This window comes from Lissotriton helveticus, chromosome 9 (genome assembly GCF_964261635.1).
Source record: "Lissotriton helveticus chromosome 9, aLisHel1.1, whole genome shotgun sequence".
Taxonomy (NCBI): domain Eukaryota; kingdom Metazoa; phylum Chordata; class Amphibia; order Caudata; family Salamandridae; genus Lissotriton; species Lissotriton helveticus.
In genome coordinates, this window is record NC_136070.1 from 630,072,232 (window position 1) to 630,093,872 (window position 21,641).

A 21,641-nucleotide genomic window follows, 5' to 3' on the forward strand; every position below is an offset into this window, starting at 1 on the left:
CGAAACCTTTGCATTGTAAATGCTTGTTTTTTTTCTGTCCATTAGTTTGACCAATTGTCCTGAATTTTACATTCACTGACCTGAATTTGCTGCCATGTCTGGTGGTCTTCCCGTTACAATATAACTAGTCTCGCACTTCATTTTTAAGGTCTGTGTCATGTGCACACTCTGTTCTCTGTACAAATAATCACATTTTCAGGCAGCAGAACGTGCAAGAATCTGGAAAGGAATAACAGCAATCACAACATCCGGCAGCTTAGTGAGTCAATAGGCGGAGAGTTGAATTCGAGCTCCTGTTTCCGTGACAGCCAATCCCTGTAACTTCAGCTCAGGTAAAAGGTAAGATAAGAACAGCTGACGCCCCTCGCGCCTTCAGTTGTCCTTTCAGCTGGCTGCCTGACTCGTCTCGAGAAGTCCCGTGTTGTGCTGCCAGTATGGCTGCCTCCTGGGTGTGTTACGCTGCTTTCCTGCTGCTCGGATCTGCGGGGCTGCCTCAAGCCCTGCCAATGGACGACAATCCAGAGGGTGAGGTGATCCGCGTAAAGACAGTTCAACTGCTCGGAGGGTGGAATCCCCTTGACGTGACCAGCAAAAAAGCCAAAGAGATGGCGGAATTCACGGAAAGCGTGAACAAAGCTGATGAAAATGACAAGTGCAAGTATCACACCGTGAAGATCCTTGCCGCTAGCTACCAGGTGGGTAACAACAGGGCTTTAAATGGGATCATAAAAGGGGGGAAGGGGTGGTTCTGAACTTGGTCGGGCCAATGTTAAGGGGTGGCTTTAACATATACACCAAGATTGCCATAGAGTAAGGGCTTTAAGTGCGCCGGGTCCTGCCGGGCTGAACACTGGCAGATCTAAAAAGCAGGTGCTGAGACGGGTCTCTCTCGAGCTCTCTATTTTTACCCTCAGCATCAGGGTAAAAGAAAAATCTTAACTCTGTAGCAGTACCACCCTTCATTGCCTTTGATGTAACGTCAAAGACACTCGTTATGGTACTTTCCGTCTCATCATTTCAGAAGCATTTTTAATGTTATATCCAACGGATCCATAGTTGTTGCTTATTTATCTTACGCAACTAACAACCATTGACAAAGCCAATAGTCCTCCCTGGCTTGTTATAAGTGTAATGTTACTTGTATTATATATCTAGAGCAATGACAATAGCACAAAATATCAGTCGGGCGGCACACCATGCTAAGCACAGATTTTTAGCTTATGTGTTTATAAGTCACACCCTTAATTACATCGGCCATGCCCCTTTGAGAGACCCCCCACTTTTTATATCCCATTGAAATCCCTGTATAGAGTGCCACCCTGCCCACACATTTGCTTCCTGTCACAACCAGGGCACATGTCCTAAAAAAAAGAAGTGGGGGTACTAACCTAGTTAGGCAGTATGCAAGTGACATCACGGCATGTGACATCACAACGCGTAACATCACGGCAAATGACATAATGGCACATGACATCACTGCACATGACATTACATATGACATCACAGGAATTGACATCATAGGAAGTGGCATCACAAGCCACGTCTTTAATATGCACGTGTGATGTAAAGCGCTCTGACACTCTGATTTGGGATGAGTAGCGCTATACAAGAAAATATAATGGTAATTACATTATTTCAACGCCTCCTCAGGGGTAGTAAGTATTATATAAATTGCATTTAGTATTATGCAGCTACTGAGAGATACCAACACATCTGACATTCTTACAGTGCATGCATATCTAGTAAACAGAGCCTGAACAAAATGAAAAGCTGCCTCTCTTAAGTATATGTGAAGTCGTAACCTTTGTTACCCCTTTGCTTCTAGGTGTTAAGCTCCTGTCTGCTCCCAGCAAGGAGACTGAAACAAAAGGAGGCCTTATGACCCCTCATATTCGGGCTTTGTTAAGTGCCCTGCAGGACTCTAAAATAAGAAAGCCCCATCCCCTCCCCGCCTGCACATTGTTGCTTGTTGCAGATGGAAAGCAGACAACGTGCAGGCGCTGCTGAAAGTGTCCCGGTGTTTGGAAATTACATCAGGACGAGTTCAGCACATTATTTAGTGGGGCCCAACTTCTTGGCGGGGTGGTCAGCGTTCACCCTGTGAAAATAGTGGGAGGCCGCCGTCCACCCGCGTGTACCCCCGACTCGTGCCCTGATCACAACTCCAACTGTCATAAGTGACATTGCCCTGTGCGCTTTGCAGAGAGGACAGAGATTAGATGACCACGTATTCTCAACACCTTTTTGTCCTACTGATTGGCACTGAGAGAAGCTGGCACTGCCATCAGCCACATCGTAATTTTGCCCCGTTATAAATGCCTGGACACGGCTCTATTCAAATTATGCACTAGACTAATGTTATATGCTGCCTGAAAAACAACATAACACATCATCCTGGAAAAAGCAAACACTCATACGGAATGCAAGATTATCTAAAGTATGTGAGACATAAGCAGGAACGATAGGGATCAGCGTAACATGTTTTACATTCTTTGCTCAGAAATCGATCAATGTCTTTTGCATGAAAAGTTAAGGGCATGAATACAGGGGCTAAAACTGACCCGTTTCAATGTTCGTTTTAAATTACTAAAGGATCTTAGATCCAGAGAGAACCGATTCACCTAAAGCCCTGGGTAACAAACACGTGATAATCCCCTGAAAGTTTTTCTGACACTGCAAATATTGTAATTCACCCACAAGGTTTATGGTATCAGACTGACTTTTGTAACAGAGTCTATGTTTGCTGTAACAGTTAAACACTACAGTGTCTATCTCAGGGTTTTGAATTAGTTAACTGATTTTGTTTACACCACTCCTGCTGTGCGGCACTTGCATTCACTTAGCACAGTATTGTTCAAGTCTCTCACTCCCTTAACATTCTGAACAGGTGCAGCACTGAGGCCTGGATAACACAGAGTCTGAAGCACGTGCATTCAAAACCTTGTTGAAGAGTTTGACACCTGCGTGTCTGTCACTGAGGCTGTAGTGAGACTACATGAGCAATTATACGATACGACCACATGATACAAAATCAACATAAAAGAACGGGTAGTATTGTTTCCGGTGGGTTGGTAGGTTCTAATCCCAGCCACCACTCCTAACCAACAGTTAAGCTCACTTCTACAAGTTTCCAAAAGGTTAGGCCAGTCGTATTGTAAGAATCACACACGTTGCAAAAGGAAACAAATACTGCAATGCATAACGATATTCTCTTATACTGTGCAACAGAGAAACACTGCCATACGTAGCGCCACAGTCATGTACTTTGCAATTGAAGAAATAATGCAATGCGTCTCACCACCAGCATGTCCTGTACCGGGAAGAAACAAAGCAATGCGTCACGCTACAATCCTGTACAGTGCAATGAAGAAATAATACACTGCGCCACGTTATACTTGGATACTGTGCACTGAAGAAGTAATGCAATGCGCCACATTACAATCAGGTAATATGCAAGGGCAAAATAACGTAGTGCATAGCGCACCAAGCATGTGGTTCGTCAGGCCCAAATGAGGTCAGGCGTCATACGACAGTTTGATAGTTCGTTAGCAGCGATAATGCAAAATGTAATACAACTGTTTTACGTGCTCCCTTAGCAGTGCCCCTGTTATGGATCAAATAATGACACAAAAGTACTGCTTCCCACTCTGGCCCCAGCACTGCCCCTCCTTGGGTCAGAATGGGCTGGTATCTGAGCCGAAGCAACAGTTTGCGCAGATGACTGAAACTGGAGGTGGAGAGAGTATCTCTCTGGGACCGTACCCCACCCCAGGTGTTGATCCACTTTACCTGGGGGGGCGCGACCCCACTCTCTTCCCCGATGTCATCTATTGATCCAGAACTCCGTCACGGGGTGCGGCGGACTCGGGCCGGCCGCTCAGCTCTTCCGTGGCTGCCGGTCCGGGCAGCTGCGAGTGACTCAGAGGGCCCAATTATTGGCCGTCCTTCCAGCGGTCTCAGTACACACCGAGCACCCTCAGCACTGTGGAGACTTCACTTCCAATTCAGTGCACCTCCGGCTCAGGCACTCCTCACCAGCGCCTCAGGCTGCACTTCGACACGCACACCGCGCGTCCGAGACTCACCTCTTCTATGGTGCTCACCAAAATCCGGTGCTCTTTACCATCTCTACGCTTGCACCTCAACACGCACCCTGGCCATTCGAGTCTCTCCTTTTCTCCCAGTGCACACGTCCAGGCGCTCTTCACCAACACCATGGCTGCATCACGACACGCACTCTGCGCGTCCGAGTCTTACCTCTTCTCCCGGTGCACACAATGTTTAGGCGCTCCTCACTTCCGCCCTGCCTGCACCACGACATGCACCCAGCGCGTTCGAGACTCACTTCTTCCGTTGGTGCACATGTTGCCCAGACGCTCTTCACCAGCGCCCTGGCTGCACCCCGACGTGCACCCAGTGCGTCCGAGTCTCGCTTCTTCCTTTGGTGCACACGAGGCCCAGGCGCTCCTCACCAACACCCGGACTGCACCACGACACGCACACTGCATGTCTGAGCCTCATCCCTCGTCTCCCCATTCACACCATGACCAGGTGCTCATCACCAATCCCTTGACCTGCACTTTGACACACACCCAGCGTGTCTGAGACTTATCTTACTCCTGCGTGCCCACGATCACATGGCACAACTTCTGAGGGCCTCAAGCTGCAAAAGCACGTGCACGCTGCTTGGGACATATATATCCAGAAACTTTTATGATCCCATATTTCCAAACAGGGAGCCAGCTCACCTCGGGCCCTTGGGGGTTACAAGACACAGCACAAAACATAGTCTTCTTCAAGCAGGGGGACCCAGCGCCTCCTAGCATAGTCCCAACAGCCTGTCCCTTAGTTAGAACAGCAAACTGCAGACTAGCCCCAGATCACAAAGCAAGTATTGGTCTTTCCACGGCAGTCTCTTCAGTTGCTCCTTCTTTAACAGAGGTTCCTCTTGACCACAGAATGGGTCAAAGCCTTTACAGTCTCAATCCATATCTGTTTCATTCCTACTTTCAGGGGTTTCAACTCTTCTAGTTATACCCCTTACTGTCTTTGAAGTTTCTATGTCCTCAGGGTTCCCTGACTCCTCCCTTAATCAGTTCTGGGTGTCTCCCTCCCAGTGTCACCTTTCTCCCTTTGGTACTGGGGTCAGGATCCTTAATCACTCAGCAGGAGATGGGTCAATTGGTTTATAGCACCAGCCAGGCTTTTTCACCAGCCGGGCTTCTCCTCCCTCCTACTCTCCAGATGCAGGGCAGCCTGGTGCCATCTCAACCCCTTCCTGGATCAAAACCGCTTCCAGCTCCTCTCACCTTTCAGTTCCAGACAGACAATCCACATTTCAGAGACACACAGAAATGCTCAGAGCACAAAACTCAGCCACTTACTAAAAGAGTGGTTTATGAACACACAATGGCAAATCTGTTGCCGGAAGGTACACTTTCGCCTTACTTTGTAGTGGAGAGAGCCCATCGTGTACCCACGAGACCCCTGCCCCCTGGCTCCAATCCTAGGCCATTCATCCTTCGCGTCCTCAACTACAGAGACCGCGACACGATACTTCGTGAAGCCAGGAAGATGGGAGTCATTACCATTGAGAACGCCACAGTGATGTTCTTCCCGGACTACACAGTGCAGGTCCAGAGACAGAGACACTCCTTCCTGGTGGTGAAAAAGCGACTGCGCCAAGGGAACCTGAAGTATTCGCTCCTGTTCCCTGCCAAACTGAGAGTGGTGGCGCAGGACAAAACGCACTTCTTCACGAATCCCGATGAGGTGGAGGCCTGGCTGGATGGGGGAATGCCTGAGGTTCCACGGAGAGCGCAGGGGACCTCTACCGCAGAGAAGAACCGAGGACCTCGACGACGACGACGACGCGAGACTCCGACGCCGCCGCGGTCCAGACCGCCTCGATCCACTCCCCGCCCGTGGACCTTATTTTGCAGGAGCAGCAGGATGCACTGCGCAGAGCTGCGGAAATCAACATCTCCCCGGCACAGTCGCCACACCCTGGTGCTAGCCCAATTGCATCACTGACGGACGACGAGGCGATCTACGGCATCCCAGATACCCAGCAATCGGGGGAACCCCCGGACGTCACACCCCAAACGTCGGACCTCTTTGGTTAGCATGAGACCGGGATTGCCCCCTCCCACTCACTGCGAGATGCGACGCTGTACGACCCGCCGCTTGGCTGGTCTGATTTCCTGCTGGGCGGATCACGAACCCCTTGAATGGTGAGAGAGATTGCTGCTGCCGCTGGGGGAGACACCAGGCACTGTAAGTACTATTTTCGTTTCTATGTGCACGATCTGACCGCCCTCAGTGCGGACTTGAACAATTGGCTAGCAGAACTGCTTCGAACATTTGCCACATCGGGAGCCGCTCGTGGGGGTGGCGCCCCCTTATGGAGCAACGGCCCCTCCTGTGGCTGATGGGGCGGGCCGCTGGCGCCGCGCTGGGCTACGGACACTGGGCAGCTCCTGATCCGCAGTGGGCTCTGTACCTTGCCCGGGAAGGACACATGGTTCCCATAGAGACTACAATACTGTACCTGTTGTTGGTTACAAGTCACTTTTTACCCCTCAGAACTGTATAGTTTGCGAACTCATTAGAGTGTTTGGACGGCGACATGTTGTGCAGCCGACCTTTTGGAATTACATTCCCTGTTGCCATGTTTTGGCTATATGTTTTCCCTTTCTTCCCTGTCCCCATACCTTGCTGGAGGCTAAGGCACGGTACAAGAGACATAGACTACATTCTAGTGGCGGGGGTGGCATATGGCGGCGGGCGGGATGGACTGTTGTGGGGGCGATGTGGGGCGGGCACTGAGGACCCTGGCTATCACGACACAGATGGCTAGCATACAGATATGTACCTGGAATGTTCGGGGAATGCACACACCGGCTTGGCGTTACCACATATACTCATACCTAAAACGTCACAAGATTAACATCACGCTGCTACAGGAAACGCATCTGAATGGGACAGAGGTAAGGGCACTACACCGTAGATGGCGGGGGAAACTGTACGCCACGGAGTATTCCTCGTACGCGCGAGGGGCGCTGATATGGGTCCGTCCTGGGACTCCTTGGGTGTGCGAGGAAGCTGCGATTGACGATGACGGCAGATTTGCGGCCGTGCGGGGTAGGCTGGATGGGCACCAGATAGCGCTGGTATCTATATACTCCCCTAATGTTGATCAGGGTGGCTTCCTGGAACACCTCTCGAAAACAATGGCGGTCTGGCGAGAGCCTTCATGGGTGCTAGGTGGCGACTACAACTGCACCTTAGACACGACATTGGATCGTTCCCTGCCCCCCCCCCCACTGCATGCCCCCACGAGAAATGCCACGAAAGACCTACTAGAGTGGGCGACGCGATGGGACCTACATGATATCTGGAGAACACGCAACCCAGGCGCGAGGGTATACTCGTACTATTCAGGCGCGCATGGCCTCCACGTCCGCCTTGACAGATTCATGGCGTCCACTGACATACTGCCCCACGTGACGGACACATACTACATGGGCCGCACACACTCCGACCACAACCCTCACCTCTTATTTATCACTTGGGAACAACCGCTGCCCCCTGTGCCCACTTGGCGAATGCAACCTGCACTGCTGCTGGATGCGACCTTCCGCGACTCCCTACTCACATGCACTGCTCAGTATTTTGAGGACAACACAGGCACGGCCTCCTCTCCCCAAGTGGAATGGGATGCGTTCAAGGTGGTGGTGCGCGGACACTGCTTGCGGACACAGGGCCAGATTAAGCGACAATTGGAAAATGACCTCACCAGACTAGAAACGGGCTTGCTTGCTGGGGAGGGGGACGCGGTGAGGGGTACGCGGTGAGGGGTGACGAGACTCCACTAATGGGGGCGCGCGCAGAGCATGCGGCACTGCTGGAACGCCTCAAACATATCAATTATGCTGCACACTCGGCGAGGACAAATCAACTTAGTGATAGGCCTGGTAAGCTCTTGGCCTGGCTGATTTCCCAAGAGGACCGCGCGGCCCCTGTGACGGCCATACAGGAGACGGACGGAGCTATTGTGTACACACAACGCCGCATACACGAGACCTTTGTTGCGCATTACACCTTGCTATACCGATCCAGACTGCCAGTCCTACACCCAGACATTGCTGGCTACCTTGCCCCTTTACAGATGCCACACTTGACAGTGGCGCAACAGAACGAACTAGGGGCCCCTCTCGCGGCGGACGAACTCCGTGCGGCAATCTTCCACCTGTCCAACGGCAAAGCACCGGGCCCTGATGGACTCCCGGCGGAGTTTTACAAGGCTGGCTCAGATATCCTTATTCCGGAGCTTCTAAAGGTGTATAATGCAGCAGTGGAGGACTCCATCTTGCCCCCGACGCTGAATGAGGCTACTCTGATCTCCATCCTGAAGCCGGGCAAGGACGGCACCAGGGTGGGCTCATACCGCCCCCTGGCGCTGCTTAACACGGACTACAAAATACTGGCCTCTACACTGGCCCGAAGGCTTGCTCCTCATGTGCCTCATCTGGTGCATCAAGATCAGAATGGCTTTGTCCCAATGCGCCACACCTCCCACAACATCCGTCGTCTCTTCCGGGTGCAGGAATATGCTATCCGGCAGTGGCCCAGGGCGGGATGCCTTGTTCTTGATCTGGAGAAGGCCTTTGACTCCGTAGAGTGGCCGTACCTGCGAGCGGTCGCGGTGAAGTTCCAACTAGGAGGAGGATACGAGGCCCTGGTGGACTTGTTGTACGACAGACCGTCGGTAAGGGTGCGAACGGGCCAGCTACGCTCCAATGCCATCCGAGTGCGCAGGGGCACTAGACAGGGCTGTCCTCTGTGCCCACTGTTGTTTTCCCTGGCCATGGAACCTCTGGCTGTGATTCTTAAAGCACAGGGGCCAGATTGGGGCATTCCGTTGGTGGATGGTCTGCATGCGGTGTCGCTATAGGCAGACGACCTGCTCCTGTACGTCAGAGACATAACCGCAATCCCCACCTCTCTCACTGACGTCTTTGCTACATTTGAGGAGATGTCGGGCCTCCGGGTCAACTGGTCCAAATCTGGGGCCTACCCCTTTGGCCCAGACACGCCCGAGTGCGACGTACGACTAGGCGGAGGCAGATTACAGTGGTATCCCACTTCCTTCCGCTATCTAGGAATACAGATTTATCGGAACCCACTGGATATCTTAGAGGGGAACCTCGTTAGGACAATCGCCTCGATACGGGCACAGGTCCGCTTTTGGAATACCCTCCCACTTAATGTCCCTAGCCGCATAGCTTTATCTAAAATGATTGTGTTGCCCCGGCTACTCTACTACTTCGCGAACATACCCATATATGTCCCAACCAGGATATTTAGAGACCTGGAGGTGCTACTCCGTGACCTTATATGGAGCAGCGGCCGCCCACGGGTAGCACTGACGAAGATGTACATGCCAACTGACTCGGGAGGATTGTCAGTTCCCAACCTAGAGCTGTACTACCTTGCGGCACAGACGCAATGGGTGGCGTACTGGCTGAGTGGCAAATATCTTGAGGATACTGCCTCGGACGAGGCTGCATGGACGCAAACGCAGATCAATACGATGTTTCACCCGTTCATCCGCACATGATGCCCCTCCCAGCTGCACTTGGCGGTGGCGCGAAAATGTTTCCTGAGGTGCCTACGCCTTACCAGAGCGACCAAGCCGTATGCTCTGGTTATACCGCTGCTGGGCACACCGACCACGACGGGGATCCTCACGGAAACGCGCTTGGAGGCATGGGCACGGCCGGGGGTGGACACGTTGAGCGACCTGTATGCTGAGGGAGAATTGCTTACCTTCGTAGCCCTGGCTGACAGCGCAGATCTCCCGGCAGGGCAGTTCTTGCAACACGCGTCGCTACTGCGCACGTTCACAGCTTTCTGGGGTGACGTGACGGAAGAACTCCCGATGCATTGCTATATCCAGTACCTGCATGTCATGGGCAATGGATCGCACATCATACACTGGCTGGCTCAGGCGTTACAAACACACTCGCAACCTTCTACACAGCCGCTGCGTGACAAATGGGCGGCGGACAGGGGCAGGGACTGGACTAATAAGGAGTGGGCGATGGTCTTGGCGGGACCGACCTACATCCCTAGAAACCCCCGCTTTAAGATTATACAGTACTACTTGCTCCAGCGCGCATACCTCACGCCGGATAAAATCAATAAGTATTTCCCGCTTGCGGATGCGACCTGCCAACGCTGCTCTCTACCGGGAGCGGATTTGCTACACATGCTGTGGAACTGCTCTGGGGTGAGGGAATACTGGCAGGGAGTCCTGAAGCTCCTCTCACATGGAGCCGAAGAGGGGTTACCACACACCTGGGAAGCGTGCATTCTGGGGTTATACAAACGCACTAAGTCCAATAAAGTGCAAGCGCGCTTTTGGGACATGGGCCTCATCACTGCCAAACGCCTGCTTACCAAACATTGGAAATCTGCTACCCCTCCCCACACACAGCACTGGCGAACGTCCTTCACCAACTGGGCGCGAGCGGAAAGTGCCGTGCTCCTGAGAGAGGAAACGGCGGGACTACGCAAGTTCCCCATCGCCCAGCTCTGGGACGATCTCCTCAAGACGTATCAGGAGGCCTGCCAGGAACGGGAGATGACCTAAGGCGACCACCGCCTGCTTCATAGATACGCTGGACACACACACACACAGAGACCTTGCCCGGGTGTGCACTATCTTCCCCCCCCCCCGGACCCCCCCACACACACAGCCTCTGTCATTCTAACCCTGGCCCCTCTGAGCACCGCCGGACGACTGCTAACTCCCGCTGCATCATATGATGATCTCCTTCGTGCCCCCCCTCCACCCATTCCCTGACCGCGATACATTAACCGACCCCAGTTCTCCCCTACCGTTACGACACGTGGGGGATAGTTTACCCGCTGGTCAAGTTCCCCGACCAGACTTACACTTAGCTCTCGATATGGACACTGAGGACAGAGCGAACACTCGGCGGCAACACACTACGAAACGCATGCTACGCCTGGAGTACGGAGAGGTACTGACGCTTAGGGCTCCGGCGCAAGCAATGGACATACACGCGGCAAGGCGCAGTGCGCCTATTCTAACACTGACTGACCGCTGTGCTTGGGACCTGAGGATTAGTGTGCACGCCCTACTGCCACACACGTGGACATCGCTTTTAGGGCTGCGTACTGGACTCGCGAGCCTTCACCGGTAGCTTTGTGCCTCAGTGAGCTATACCACACACTGATTGTCATGCACGGTCGAGCATTGTACAGGCGAGACATGCCCACACCCACCCCGGGTCCCACGCATTACTATGCACTTTTGCAGTTCTGCACGCACCTAGGTGGGATCCCGGGGTATGAGCTGCGGCGGCCACGATGCTTGACTGAATGACACATTTCTACTGTTGTTACACCCAAAAAAGAGAAAAATTAGACCAATCACTTATTATGAACTATTCCAAATGACAATACTGTTTCCACCGTGTATATTGCCGCTGGACCCCCGGGTTGCCAGCTAAATGGCTGTGTCATCCATACCGAATAACTCTGTTTATTGAATATTTGATTTGCCCCACTGTGGGCCATGCAATACGCCTTGTATGACGATGGACAAATGTGAAATAAAGGTCTTCCAAAAACCAAAAAAAATAAAAAAAATGAACACACAATGGCAAAACCACCTTCACAGAAAGATGTGTTATAACACTGTGAGTTCATAAATACTAAACTTCACCTTTCCATTATAAACTGACAGGAAACTAGGCTAACAAACACAACACCCAGTCTCCCCCATTCTGTCCTATGGGCAGGATGGCCTTTCAGCAGTTAAAAACGAAATGGATTATATTTCACTGCCAGAACATAGCACACACCTCAGTATGTATTCTGCGTTTTACCTACACTGCCCCCTGCCCAGGGGTTACCTGGGACCCACGACAGGGGTGCCCAACATGTATGTAAAAGGGAAAGTCAGGCCTGACAAGTTGTTACACTTGTCAGGACTACATGCTTACTTAGCATTCTGCGCACAGGCCCTACACTGAAGGCCTGAGTTCCCTTCTCTGCGCGTCTTGGCATTACTAGCCTTGGCAAACACAGTGCACATCACTAGGGGCTTTACTAGTAAGGAAAACATACCAATCATGGCCAACCAATCACCATTACATTTTAAACAGGGAACTCTTGTACTTTTACACTGATCAACAGGGTTGTATGTCATTACAACGCGGGCTTTTACCCCGCATGCCATTACAACGCGGGGATTACAACGAAAGTCGTTACAACGACTTTCGCTGGAGGGCGCTGGATAGTGGAATAGTTTAATTTTCTATTCCAACTCCAGCCCACGTTGACAATAGGGAAGGTGTTGGATAGAAAATTAAACTATTCCCTATCCAACAGCGCCCTCCAGTGAAAGTCGTTGTAACGACTTCCGTTATAATCCCCGGGTTGTAATGGCATTGCGGGGTAATCCCCGCGTTGTCATGGCTGTTCTCCGATCAACAGTGGCAAAGTACCCAAAGCATCTAAATTGGCTATTCTATGTCAGGAAAATGGTCTAGGGGGAAAGCAAAATGTTTAGGGAACTTTAGCCAAAAAGGCCAAGACCTACAATGTGAAAAAAATGAATCAACACAGGTGCTGACGTGGAATTTCATCTAAGTGAGATTGGTGTCAGAACTTGCATATTCACTCACTCATCTACTCTTAGTAAGTTAAGCTCCCACTGTAAAAACATGCTTTTAACCAAAAGGTCACTTCCTTCTTAATTTTACACACACTGTGAGCGATAAAAGTTTGTACAACTCTGCCCTGCTGGATCTGTGCTGCGGGAAATGGAAGACTGCACTTACTCCTCCTGTAAGAGAGTGAAGCTTGCTTCTCTACTGCCATGCTGTCCCTATTTTGGGAGGCAGCAAAGCTTGCACTGCTGCTGCCTGGTTTGTACCGTTCTTGTGATGGGAAAAGCTTGTGCTGATGCTACCCTAGCTGTTCATATGCCCCAAAGGAGGGTAGCTCACAGTGTTTCTCCCCAGTGTGTAGTTGTTGTATGAAGAAGAGTGTTTCCTCTGCTGTTGCTCTATTTTTATGAAAAAACAAAGGGTGTTTTGAATGCACTTGCATAACATGCCTAGGCTAGCCAGAAGATGTTATTGGATCCAGGGAAAAACTAGTTGTGATCCCTGACCCGGAGACCCTTGGTTCAGTCTGTTTCCCAACTTGGACACATTGTGTGACTTCGGAAATTACTTTTCTTCACCCTGCCTCTTTTTCAGTGATGTTCACAATTGAGAGCACCTTCAGATATTTCAGTTCAAGATGTACATTATACTAAACCCATTCTTCCATATAGTTTAATAGCCTACACAATAAAATAAAGGCCTTTCATAGGAGGCAAAAGACAGTCAACTTGCCTCTTGGATTACTAATAAAAGTGTCATCAGATCAGAAGAGGGGAACATTTGTGTTCTTCTTCCAGGATCAGAATTTCACAATGTGTCATCATAATACCTGGTTTCAAAAAAAGCATCCAGGTTTGACTGCGTGACCTTAGGCTGTTACGCTTCTTCACTGTGCCTATATTTTCCATCATCACCACATTTGAAAGCACCTTGAAATAGTTCAAGATGCACTTCGTACAACAATCTCTCTTGTGTCTTGTTTAAGATATAATGTTGCTCCATTTATGAGGCCTTTGTTCTATCGCCCCCACGCCCTTCTGAGGAACATGCCCTATGAAGAAGTGAATTATTCCACAACATTTAGGGCCCGATTCTGATGCGGGTTGGAAAGCTTCCCGACCGAATCGGTTTGGAAATGGTTTCCAACCCACTCGGATCGGGAGAGTCTGACCAACCAAGTATGATGCATCAGGATGCTTCCAGATAGGATTTGCTTGGACTCCTATTGACTTCAATGGGAGCATATGTTCCAAACCGCATCATAATTGGGCCCTGGGTCGGGAAGAAATGTTCACGATCCGATTTCGAAGGAGCAAATGCCATTAGAAGGCGTTCCTAACCACATCAGAATCAGGCCCTAGGTGGGAATGCTTTCCTAACCACATCAGAATCAGGCCCATAATTTATTTATTTATTTATTTATTTAAAAGTTTTATATAGCGCTGGCTAGACCCGGAGGTATCAGAGCACTTTACATGAGGATCAGATCATAGTTACAGGTTACATCGTTACAAAGGTTACACAGTTCTAAGAGCATGGCAACATAGTTACTTGTAAGGTCGAGAAAAACAATAAGCACAGAATATGTAAGGGGAAAAGAAGGCAAGGTGAGAGATTTGGGGGGGTTGGAGTAGGGGAAGTAGACAGATAAAGAAGGTGGGAAAGAGGAGGGGAGGGGAAGGTGAGAGACATAGCCTGGGGAGAAGAGGGGAAGGGTGACGGGGACACAAACCGGTAGACGAGTCAAGGCAACGTCCAAAGTCCAGTAAGCTGTAATCCCAAAGGAAGTGGTATCCCTTCCCTATCTCTATTGCGAGAGGCTCCCTTTACGCAGTGGACTCTCTCAGAGAGGTCTCTGAGACTCCAAGGCCTACAAACTGGATCCTTCCCCAACAAGGGGAGAGGGAGTGCTTTGGCAAGGGGTGCCATACCATACCTCAAGTGTGAGTGGCTCCCTTTGCACATTGGACTCACTCAGCGGGTTCGCTGAGACTCCAGAGTATAAATATTGGATCTTTCCCCAACAAGGGGAGAAGGAGTGCTTAGTCAAAGGGCACAACGGACAGGGGGTAGGCAGAGTAGCAGGCAAGGGGAGAGATTCAGGGGAGAGAGGATAGGGGCTAGGGGCTAGGGAAGAGACAAATAAGGAGAGACGAAAAGAAGTCTGCCTAAAGACCGACTGGGTAGGTGACGATCCAGGAGGGAATCCAAGGCCCATCTCCCCTATAGCTAAACCAAGTAGCTCCATCGGGCATCAGACAAAATAGTTCAGTCTCAAAACATTGAGAGAGGAGGGAGGGAGAGACATAAATAGAGTGAAGATGCGGTAGGAGACGAAAGGAGAGACGACAGGAAGTGCAACAATGTGGTTCAACAATATACTAGAAGAAGATCAACAAGTAAACATTAAATCAAACAATCAGCAATACAATTTGGGGAGGAGTGAAAGGCGAGGGAAAGTAGTGGGGGGTAGGGGAGGAAAGGCAGTGTGGATAAGGGAAGAGACAACCATAGAGACGAAAGGGAGTCTGTCTAAGGTTCACAGAAAAACAGGGTGGGGACAAAGGGCATGGGCATGGGAGGGCAGAGGACAGAAGCTGGAAAGAGTCGGAGCGGAGAGGGGGGAAGGTTGCATAAGGTTTGAACAGACAGAGGCACGTATCTCCTGCCTGGGGGCTGTATTGTCTTGTTGGAGAATGCGGGCAGTGAGACTCTGTTCATCTCCGATGGGTGAAAAAGCTGGCATAAGCGAGTCCTTTGTTTCTAAGTGTGTGTCTTTATTGGTGGCCATTTTGGGGTCAGGCGGCCCCTTCTCAGTAGTGCGAGCTGGGGCTTTACAACAGTTGCTGCAATCAGCCGTGACACTGCGCGGCGTCCGAGGCAGTGAGGAGTGTGTTGCTCAGTGGGTGTCCTGCCCAGGGGAAAAGGAGTGAGGGGTTGACCGGTGCACACCAGTCTATCTTGCGGCTCGGGTCGTCAGTGCACTGCTCAGTGTATGTTCGCCGCAGCACCCAGGTCCTCCGAAGCAGTATGCCCTGAGAGTATGTTCAGGAGGTATTCAGTTCAACAATGAGGCCTCGCCGGACCAAAGTGAGAAGTTGGCCTGATGTATGATGTCCACAGTTCTGTGGGCACCTTGTATCAGTCCAACAATCCCTTATGGTGGTGGTTGTAAGTCAACCTTATAGGCAAGCTATCCTAGAGGTAGCATGGACTAAGCAGCCTAAAGGCTTAACTCAAGAGGACATGTGAAGCAAGCTGTTTTACCATATGCAATCCTGTAATATCAAATGAAAGGACACCACACAAGTTATATATTATACAAATATATGTATTTATTCTCAGAATAATCCCCACTACTCTTGATGAGCAATGAAGCACAAGCGTTTAAACAAAAGCACAGTATAACATATACAAGTAATGTGAGATACCTGTATTCCTGGGGAAGATGTCCGAGTCCAAAGTGGAAATATTCAAGCACTGAAACATGTTGTTGGAAAAGAATAGCAGGGTCTATTGCTCAACAGTCTTTTAATTTTGTGGATGGGAGATACCCATAAAAAATATTTTTAGATCACTCACATAAAATGTTAATATAAGTTTACCAAATGGAGAAAATAAATGTCAACATAAGTGACATGACCTCATTCTTACTAAAGAACCCATAACTTGGAATAGTACAAACAGAAGAGTAGTACTTTTGAATGCTTCTCAGTGCAAGATATAGAACCTACTGATAAAGCTTGCCATACTAGGTAGGTGAGCGATCATCATCCTATATGAATACATTAATATATGGCAATTCTACAAAAGGTTTGGCGGTTTTTTGCATGAGTTTTGTACCGCTGTATGTTTATGTCGAATATATGATGTTGAATCGCATACCAACACAGTGCATGCCATTACAATGCAGTTGCAATAACGCAAGTGTTGTTACAACGCTTTACATTACAACGTACATTTTTACATCGCATGTGCCTTTACCACGCATGCCATTACAACTCAAAGGCATTCGTGGTAAAGACATGTACTTGGTAAAAGTGGTTAAGGTAAGTAATGATATATATAATTATATATATATATATATGTATATATATATAACATAGATATATTATATATTTTAAATACCCCCTAAAACCCTTAAATTCCCCTTTGTACCTCAATAACCATACCCCCTAAAATTCTAAAATGTCCCTTACTACCCCAATACCCATTCCCCCTAAACCCTAAAATTACCATTGGCAACCCTAACCCACGTTGAACCCTAAATTTACCCTGGGCTCCCCAAAACCCAAACCCACCCTGAACCCTAAAATTACCCTTAGCACCCCAAAACTGAAATCCACCCTGAAATTACCCTGGGCACCCCAAAACCCAAACCCACCCTGAACCCTAAAATTATCCTTAGCAACCCAAAACCCAAACCAACCCTGAACCCTAAAAATGCCCATGCTACCCCAAAACCAATATCCACCCTAAAACTTAAAATTACCCATGGCACCCTAAAACCCAAATCTATCCTGAATGCTAAAATTACCCTGGGCACCCCAAAACCCAAACCAACCCTGAACCCTAAAATTACCCTTACTACCCCAAAACCCATACCCACCCTAAAACTTAAAATTACCGTTGGCACCCCGAAACCAAAATCCACCCAGAACCCTAACATTAACCTTGGCACCCTAAAAACCTGTACCCCTACACCCCAAAATCCAAACCCACCCTAAACCCTATACTTTTATACTTACATGTGAAACACATATGCCTTTACCATTCATGCCTTTTCAATGAAATTTGTTGTAAAGGCATGCGTGGTAAAGGCATATGCATTGTAATGCCATGCGTTGTAATGGCATTGCAATGTAATGGTAGTTGCGTTTTGTTGGCGTGCGTTGTAATGGCATGTGTTGTAATAAATGTGTTGTAATGGCTGTTTCCTGTTTATGTCTGCTTACTGAAATCATCCAATGGTCCTTTAATGCCCCTCACTCACTCTTTAGTGTGTTAGCTACCTGTGTTGTACCTGTCCTCTAAGTGTAAAAGAACAGTGTGACGGTCCTTCTGCTACTGCCACGTCCTTTACTTACACTTTGTGTCAGGATAGGTAGAGCTGCAGCTATCCATATTATACTTTTGTGCTGAGTTTCGGTTAAAACATTCCCATATACACAAGAAAAATCAATCCACATTGCCAATGCTTTGAGTGAAAGAGTGAATCCTCACAAAATATGTGCGCAGAGTTTACTTTTGGTAGGTAACTTTATAAAATGTTAAAACCTTGCTGATAAGTGGTTCCATTTAATTTATAACACATTTAGCCAATTTTGGCATTTTAGCCCATAATCAAACTTTTCAAAGTAAAACTGCACAAGTTCCGGGAATTATGCGATTTTGCGACTGTGGCTTTTTTAGCATAATTAAGGATTTGCCACATTTGCCACTTAATCAATCGTCTGCTGCATAATCTGCAAATTTCAACTAAAAATAATTTTGTTTATAGCTCAAACGGATCAAAGGGTACTAAAAACGTGGCGATTTGTGTTCATGTGTGTTGGAAGACCCTTCGTAAAGATTAACGGGTCAGCTTTCAGTTGCTCATTTATGTATTTGGTTGCTAAACTGGTAATAACATGTACAAAAGACAAAACAATGAAGAAATACTGTTAAAGAATCTGCAATACAAAACACAGAAAGCAAAAATATTATCTTTCAGTGCAAATGGGCGACATAAAAAGTATAAAATTCCTACACAAAATCTGTAATTCATCGAGGCCTAAAAAATATCAAGTAAAAACAATTACAATAAAATGGAAATTGAAGAATTCATATACCATTCGTCATAGAAAATCATTTTTTCCTAAGGCGGACAGCAGCAACAAAGAAACTAGCCATGTTAAATATATTCGTGTCATCTAACAATTGAAGATACATTAAAGCTGGTCTGACCTGTGAGAAGCCCTTTCCCCTCAGTAGAGGGGCTAGAAACCTCCTCCGAATGTCATTGTAAAAATCACAAAACATAATAAAGTGCATAGTGTCCTGAGGTGAAAAATTGTAGCGGTGACACAGGGCCATATCATCTGATTTACACCATCGAGGGAGGTTACCCAGGGAAAAGTGAATTAAGTTGAAGCGGAACCTAATCAAGAGCCAGCGATGGAAAGGCTTAGTCACGATTCTCAAATAGAGCTCTATTGATGGCGAGGAATTTATTAGGTAATGAGCCCTAACCAAAGGTTTTTGTATCTCCTGTTCCTCCCGTTCCAACCTCAGTATATTCAAGAATTGTGATTTCACCCATTTTACATCAACGTTTTTAATCCCTTCTGGGGCGTTATAAATATCAGGACGTCCTAGTTTAAGGAACATACCCTTAACATACGACAACCATGGAATGCTGCTGGCATTATCTAAGGCAACACAGTCCCTTAAGATCTGATGGTTCAAAGTTATCTCTGGGTTGAGCCTAGTTTTCATCCAACAGACTAAGGGTGCCAATCTCAACAAGTCAGTCACATAACCCAACCCCAATTCCTGGTGAATAGCATAATTTGGGGTTGATTGGGGCATGGACAAAAGGGTGCGTAAGAATTTATTTTCGACCAGCTGTACCCCTGCCGATTGTTTATAGGCCCAAATGGCAGAGCCATATGTAGCAATAGCCAGACATTTAGATCTGTAGATCCGTAGATGGCAAGAATTGCTTCAAAAGGCCTGGCACCCAATCGCTGTGAGAAGCCCAGTAGAGATGACGCCGATCTAACTACTGCATTCTTTTTAGCTTTAAATTGGGGGACCCAGGAACATCTGTCGTCGAATAAAACCCCCAGATATGTAAAGGCAGTCACTCTGGACACCTCAGCTCCATTACCTGGGAAAGTTTTAAGTTTTCTATTTCTTTGGCCCATTGTCATGACATGTGATTTTGACATGTTTACCACCAAATTCAGGGATTTCATGTAAGTCCCAAATGCGTCCAAGAGTCTCTGAAGGTCTATGGGAGTTTGGCATAATAACACGGCATCATCCGCGTAAAGGAGGACAGGGATGGTCCTATTTCCTACACGTGGGATGACCAGGCTGGCTTGATCCAGGGTTTTATCTAGGGTGTTGATGTAAAGGTTTAAAAAGTAATGGCGCCAGTATACAACCCTGGCGAATGCCTCTACCTGATTTGAAGTGTCTAGTTAATTTACCGTCCTGAGTAACCCTAACAGCTGCTAAAAGGTTCCGATGTAAATCTGCTAAAAAATAAACCAGACATGGATCAATCCCTATGTCAAGTAAAATAGACCAGAGCTTCGATCTGTTAACCAGATCGAATGCTGAGGAGAGATCCATAAAAGCCATATGCAGGGAACCTTTTTTGGCTACGGTGTATTTGCCTGTCAATAAATATAAATCAAGGCACTGATCCATGGTGCTTCTGCCTTGTCTAACACCCTACTGAAGATTGGATAAAACACCAATATCATTTACCCAATCCGTGACTTTGACCAAGATCACTTCACCTAAGATTTTGACGGCTAAATTAATCAAATATAATATTCTGTAGCACTGCGGATCCCCTCTCTGACCCTTTTTGAAAACTGGTATAATGGGAGACAGGGACCAGGATGCAGGGAACCCCTGGACGACTGAGGAATTAAACACATTTGCTAAGATCTTAGCCCAAAATTTAGGATCACCCTTATAGAGGTCTGCGGGGACACAATCAGGGCCAGGTGCCTTATTGCTGGATGAATCTATTATTGTCTTCTCAATGTCCACCTCTTTAAAAACCAACAGAGGTAAGGCACCACGTGTATCTGGAACTAAAAAAGGCTCATGGACCTCATTTGATCCATAAATACTCTCAAAGTGTAATAGCCACTGCTCCTCTGGGATATTAGTTTCCAGGGTGTCATTCTCTTGACCCGAGAAAAATGGGGTATTTACAATTTTGAGCTATCCTTTAGGATTTCAACAGACGTTAAAGCATTCCAGGCCTCTGAATTAATCTAATTTTTCCGGGTATATACCGCTACTATATAATACTTCCTGAGACTAACTATCTGTTCCCTGTCTCTTGGTTTATTTTTCAGGGCTTTTACTAGATTTTGATGGGCCCTAGAGCAATTTGCGTCAAACCACCTTTCACCTGAGTTCAGTCTGGGCTTAGTTGTAACAGTCAGATCAGTTGCAGCCTGGCTGCAAATACCTTCAAAGGCTCTAATAACCTCATCCTTTGGTGAATAATCCGCACATTTTGCAATATCATTTTTAGCCTTCATACATAAATTAGCCAAAAAGGATTCAGGGATTACCTTAGACCATTTGAGCCTCCTCCCTTGGTCACTAGTTGCCACATGATTGACTCCCATGTTCCTGCCCAAAGAGCACAAAAGATCCATATGGTCGCTATAGGGAGACACCCTAGCATTAAAAAACACCACATTAGCTAGCATTGAGGAGGAGAGAAATATATAATCAATAATAGTATTCCTTCCCCTGGCCTTAAATGTCGGTACCCTCTCAGATGGATCATGGAAACCAGGTTCAAAGAGGTCAGCTCCTACCAGAAGATCCTCCGGAGCCTCCCCCTTAAGGGTGTCCTCAAAATGGAATGACACCGAATAATCAGGGCCCAGATCATCGTCAATATGGCAATTCAAATCACACAAATTAACATTAAAATTGCCCTTAATTTAGTCAAAACTACTGCATAAATTGGTGCTCCCCTGCCGCATAATTCCAGTGCCCCTGAAACTACAAACCCCACAATGCAACATGTTGCTGAATGGAAAAAATACATGTTGGTATCCAATGTCGTAGTGCTAAAGCGCAGAATTGTGAAACACTAAACAAAGTTTAGTTGATTGCTTTCAGCCTTTTTTAAGTCGAGCCTAGATAGTGCGCATGCGCGGTCTGCAAGACCTGCTGCAATCATTATAC

General features: G+C 48.0%; 1 protein-coding gene across 1 annotated transcript in view; it reads left to right on the top strand.

Annotated features, from left to right (window-relative positions):
* Window positions 1-376: 376 nt before the first annotated feature.
* The window catches only part of LOC144782883 (uncharacterized), a 76,579-nt gene continuing 55,314 nt past the window's right edge, over window positions 377-21,641 (top strand). Inside the window, exon 1 of the mRNA XM_078662137.1 lies at window positions 377-695. Coding sequence (XP_078518263.1) covers window positions 435-695 — 261 coding nt within the window. The 5' untranslated portion in view covers window positions 377-434. The remainder of the gene's footprint in view (window positions 696-21,641) is intronic.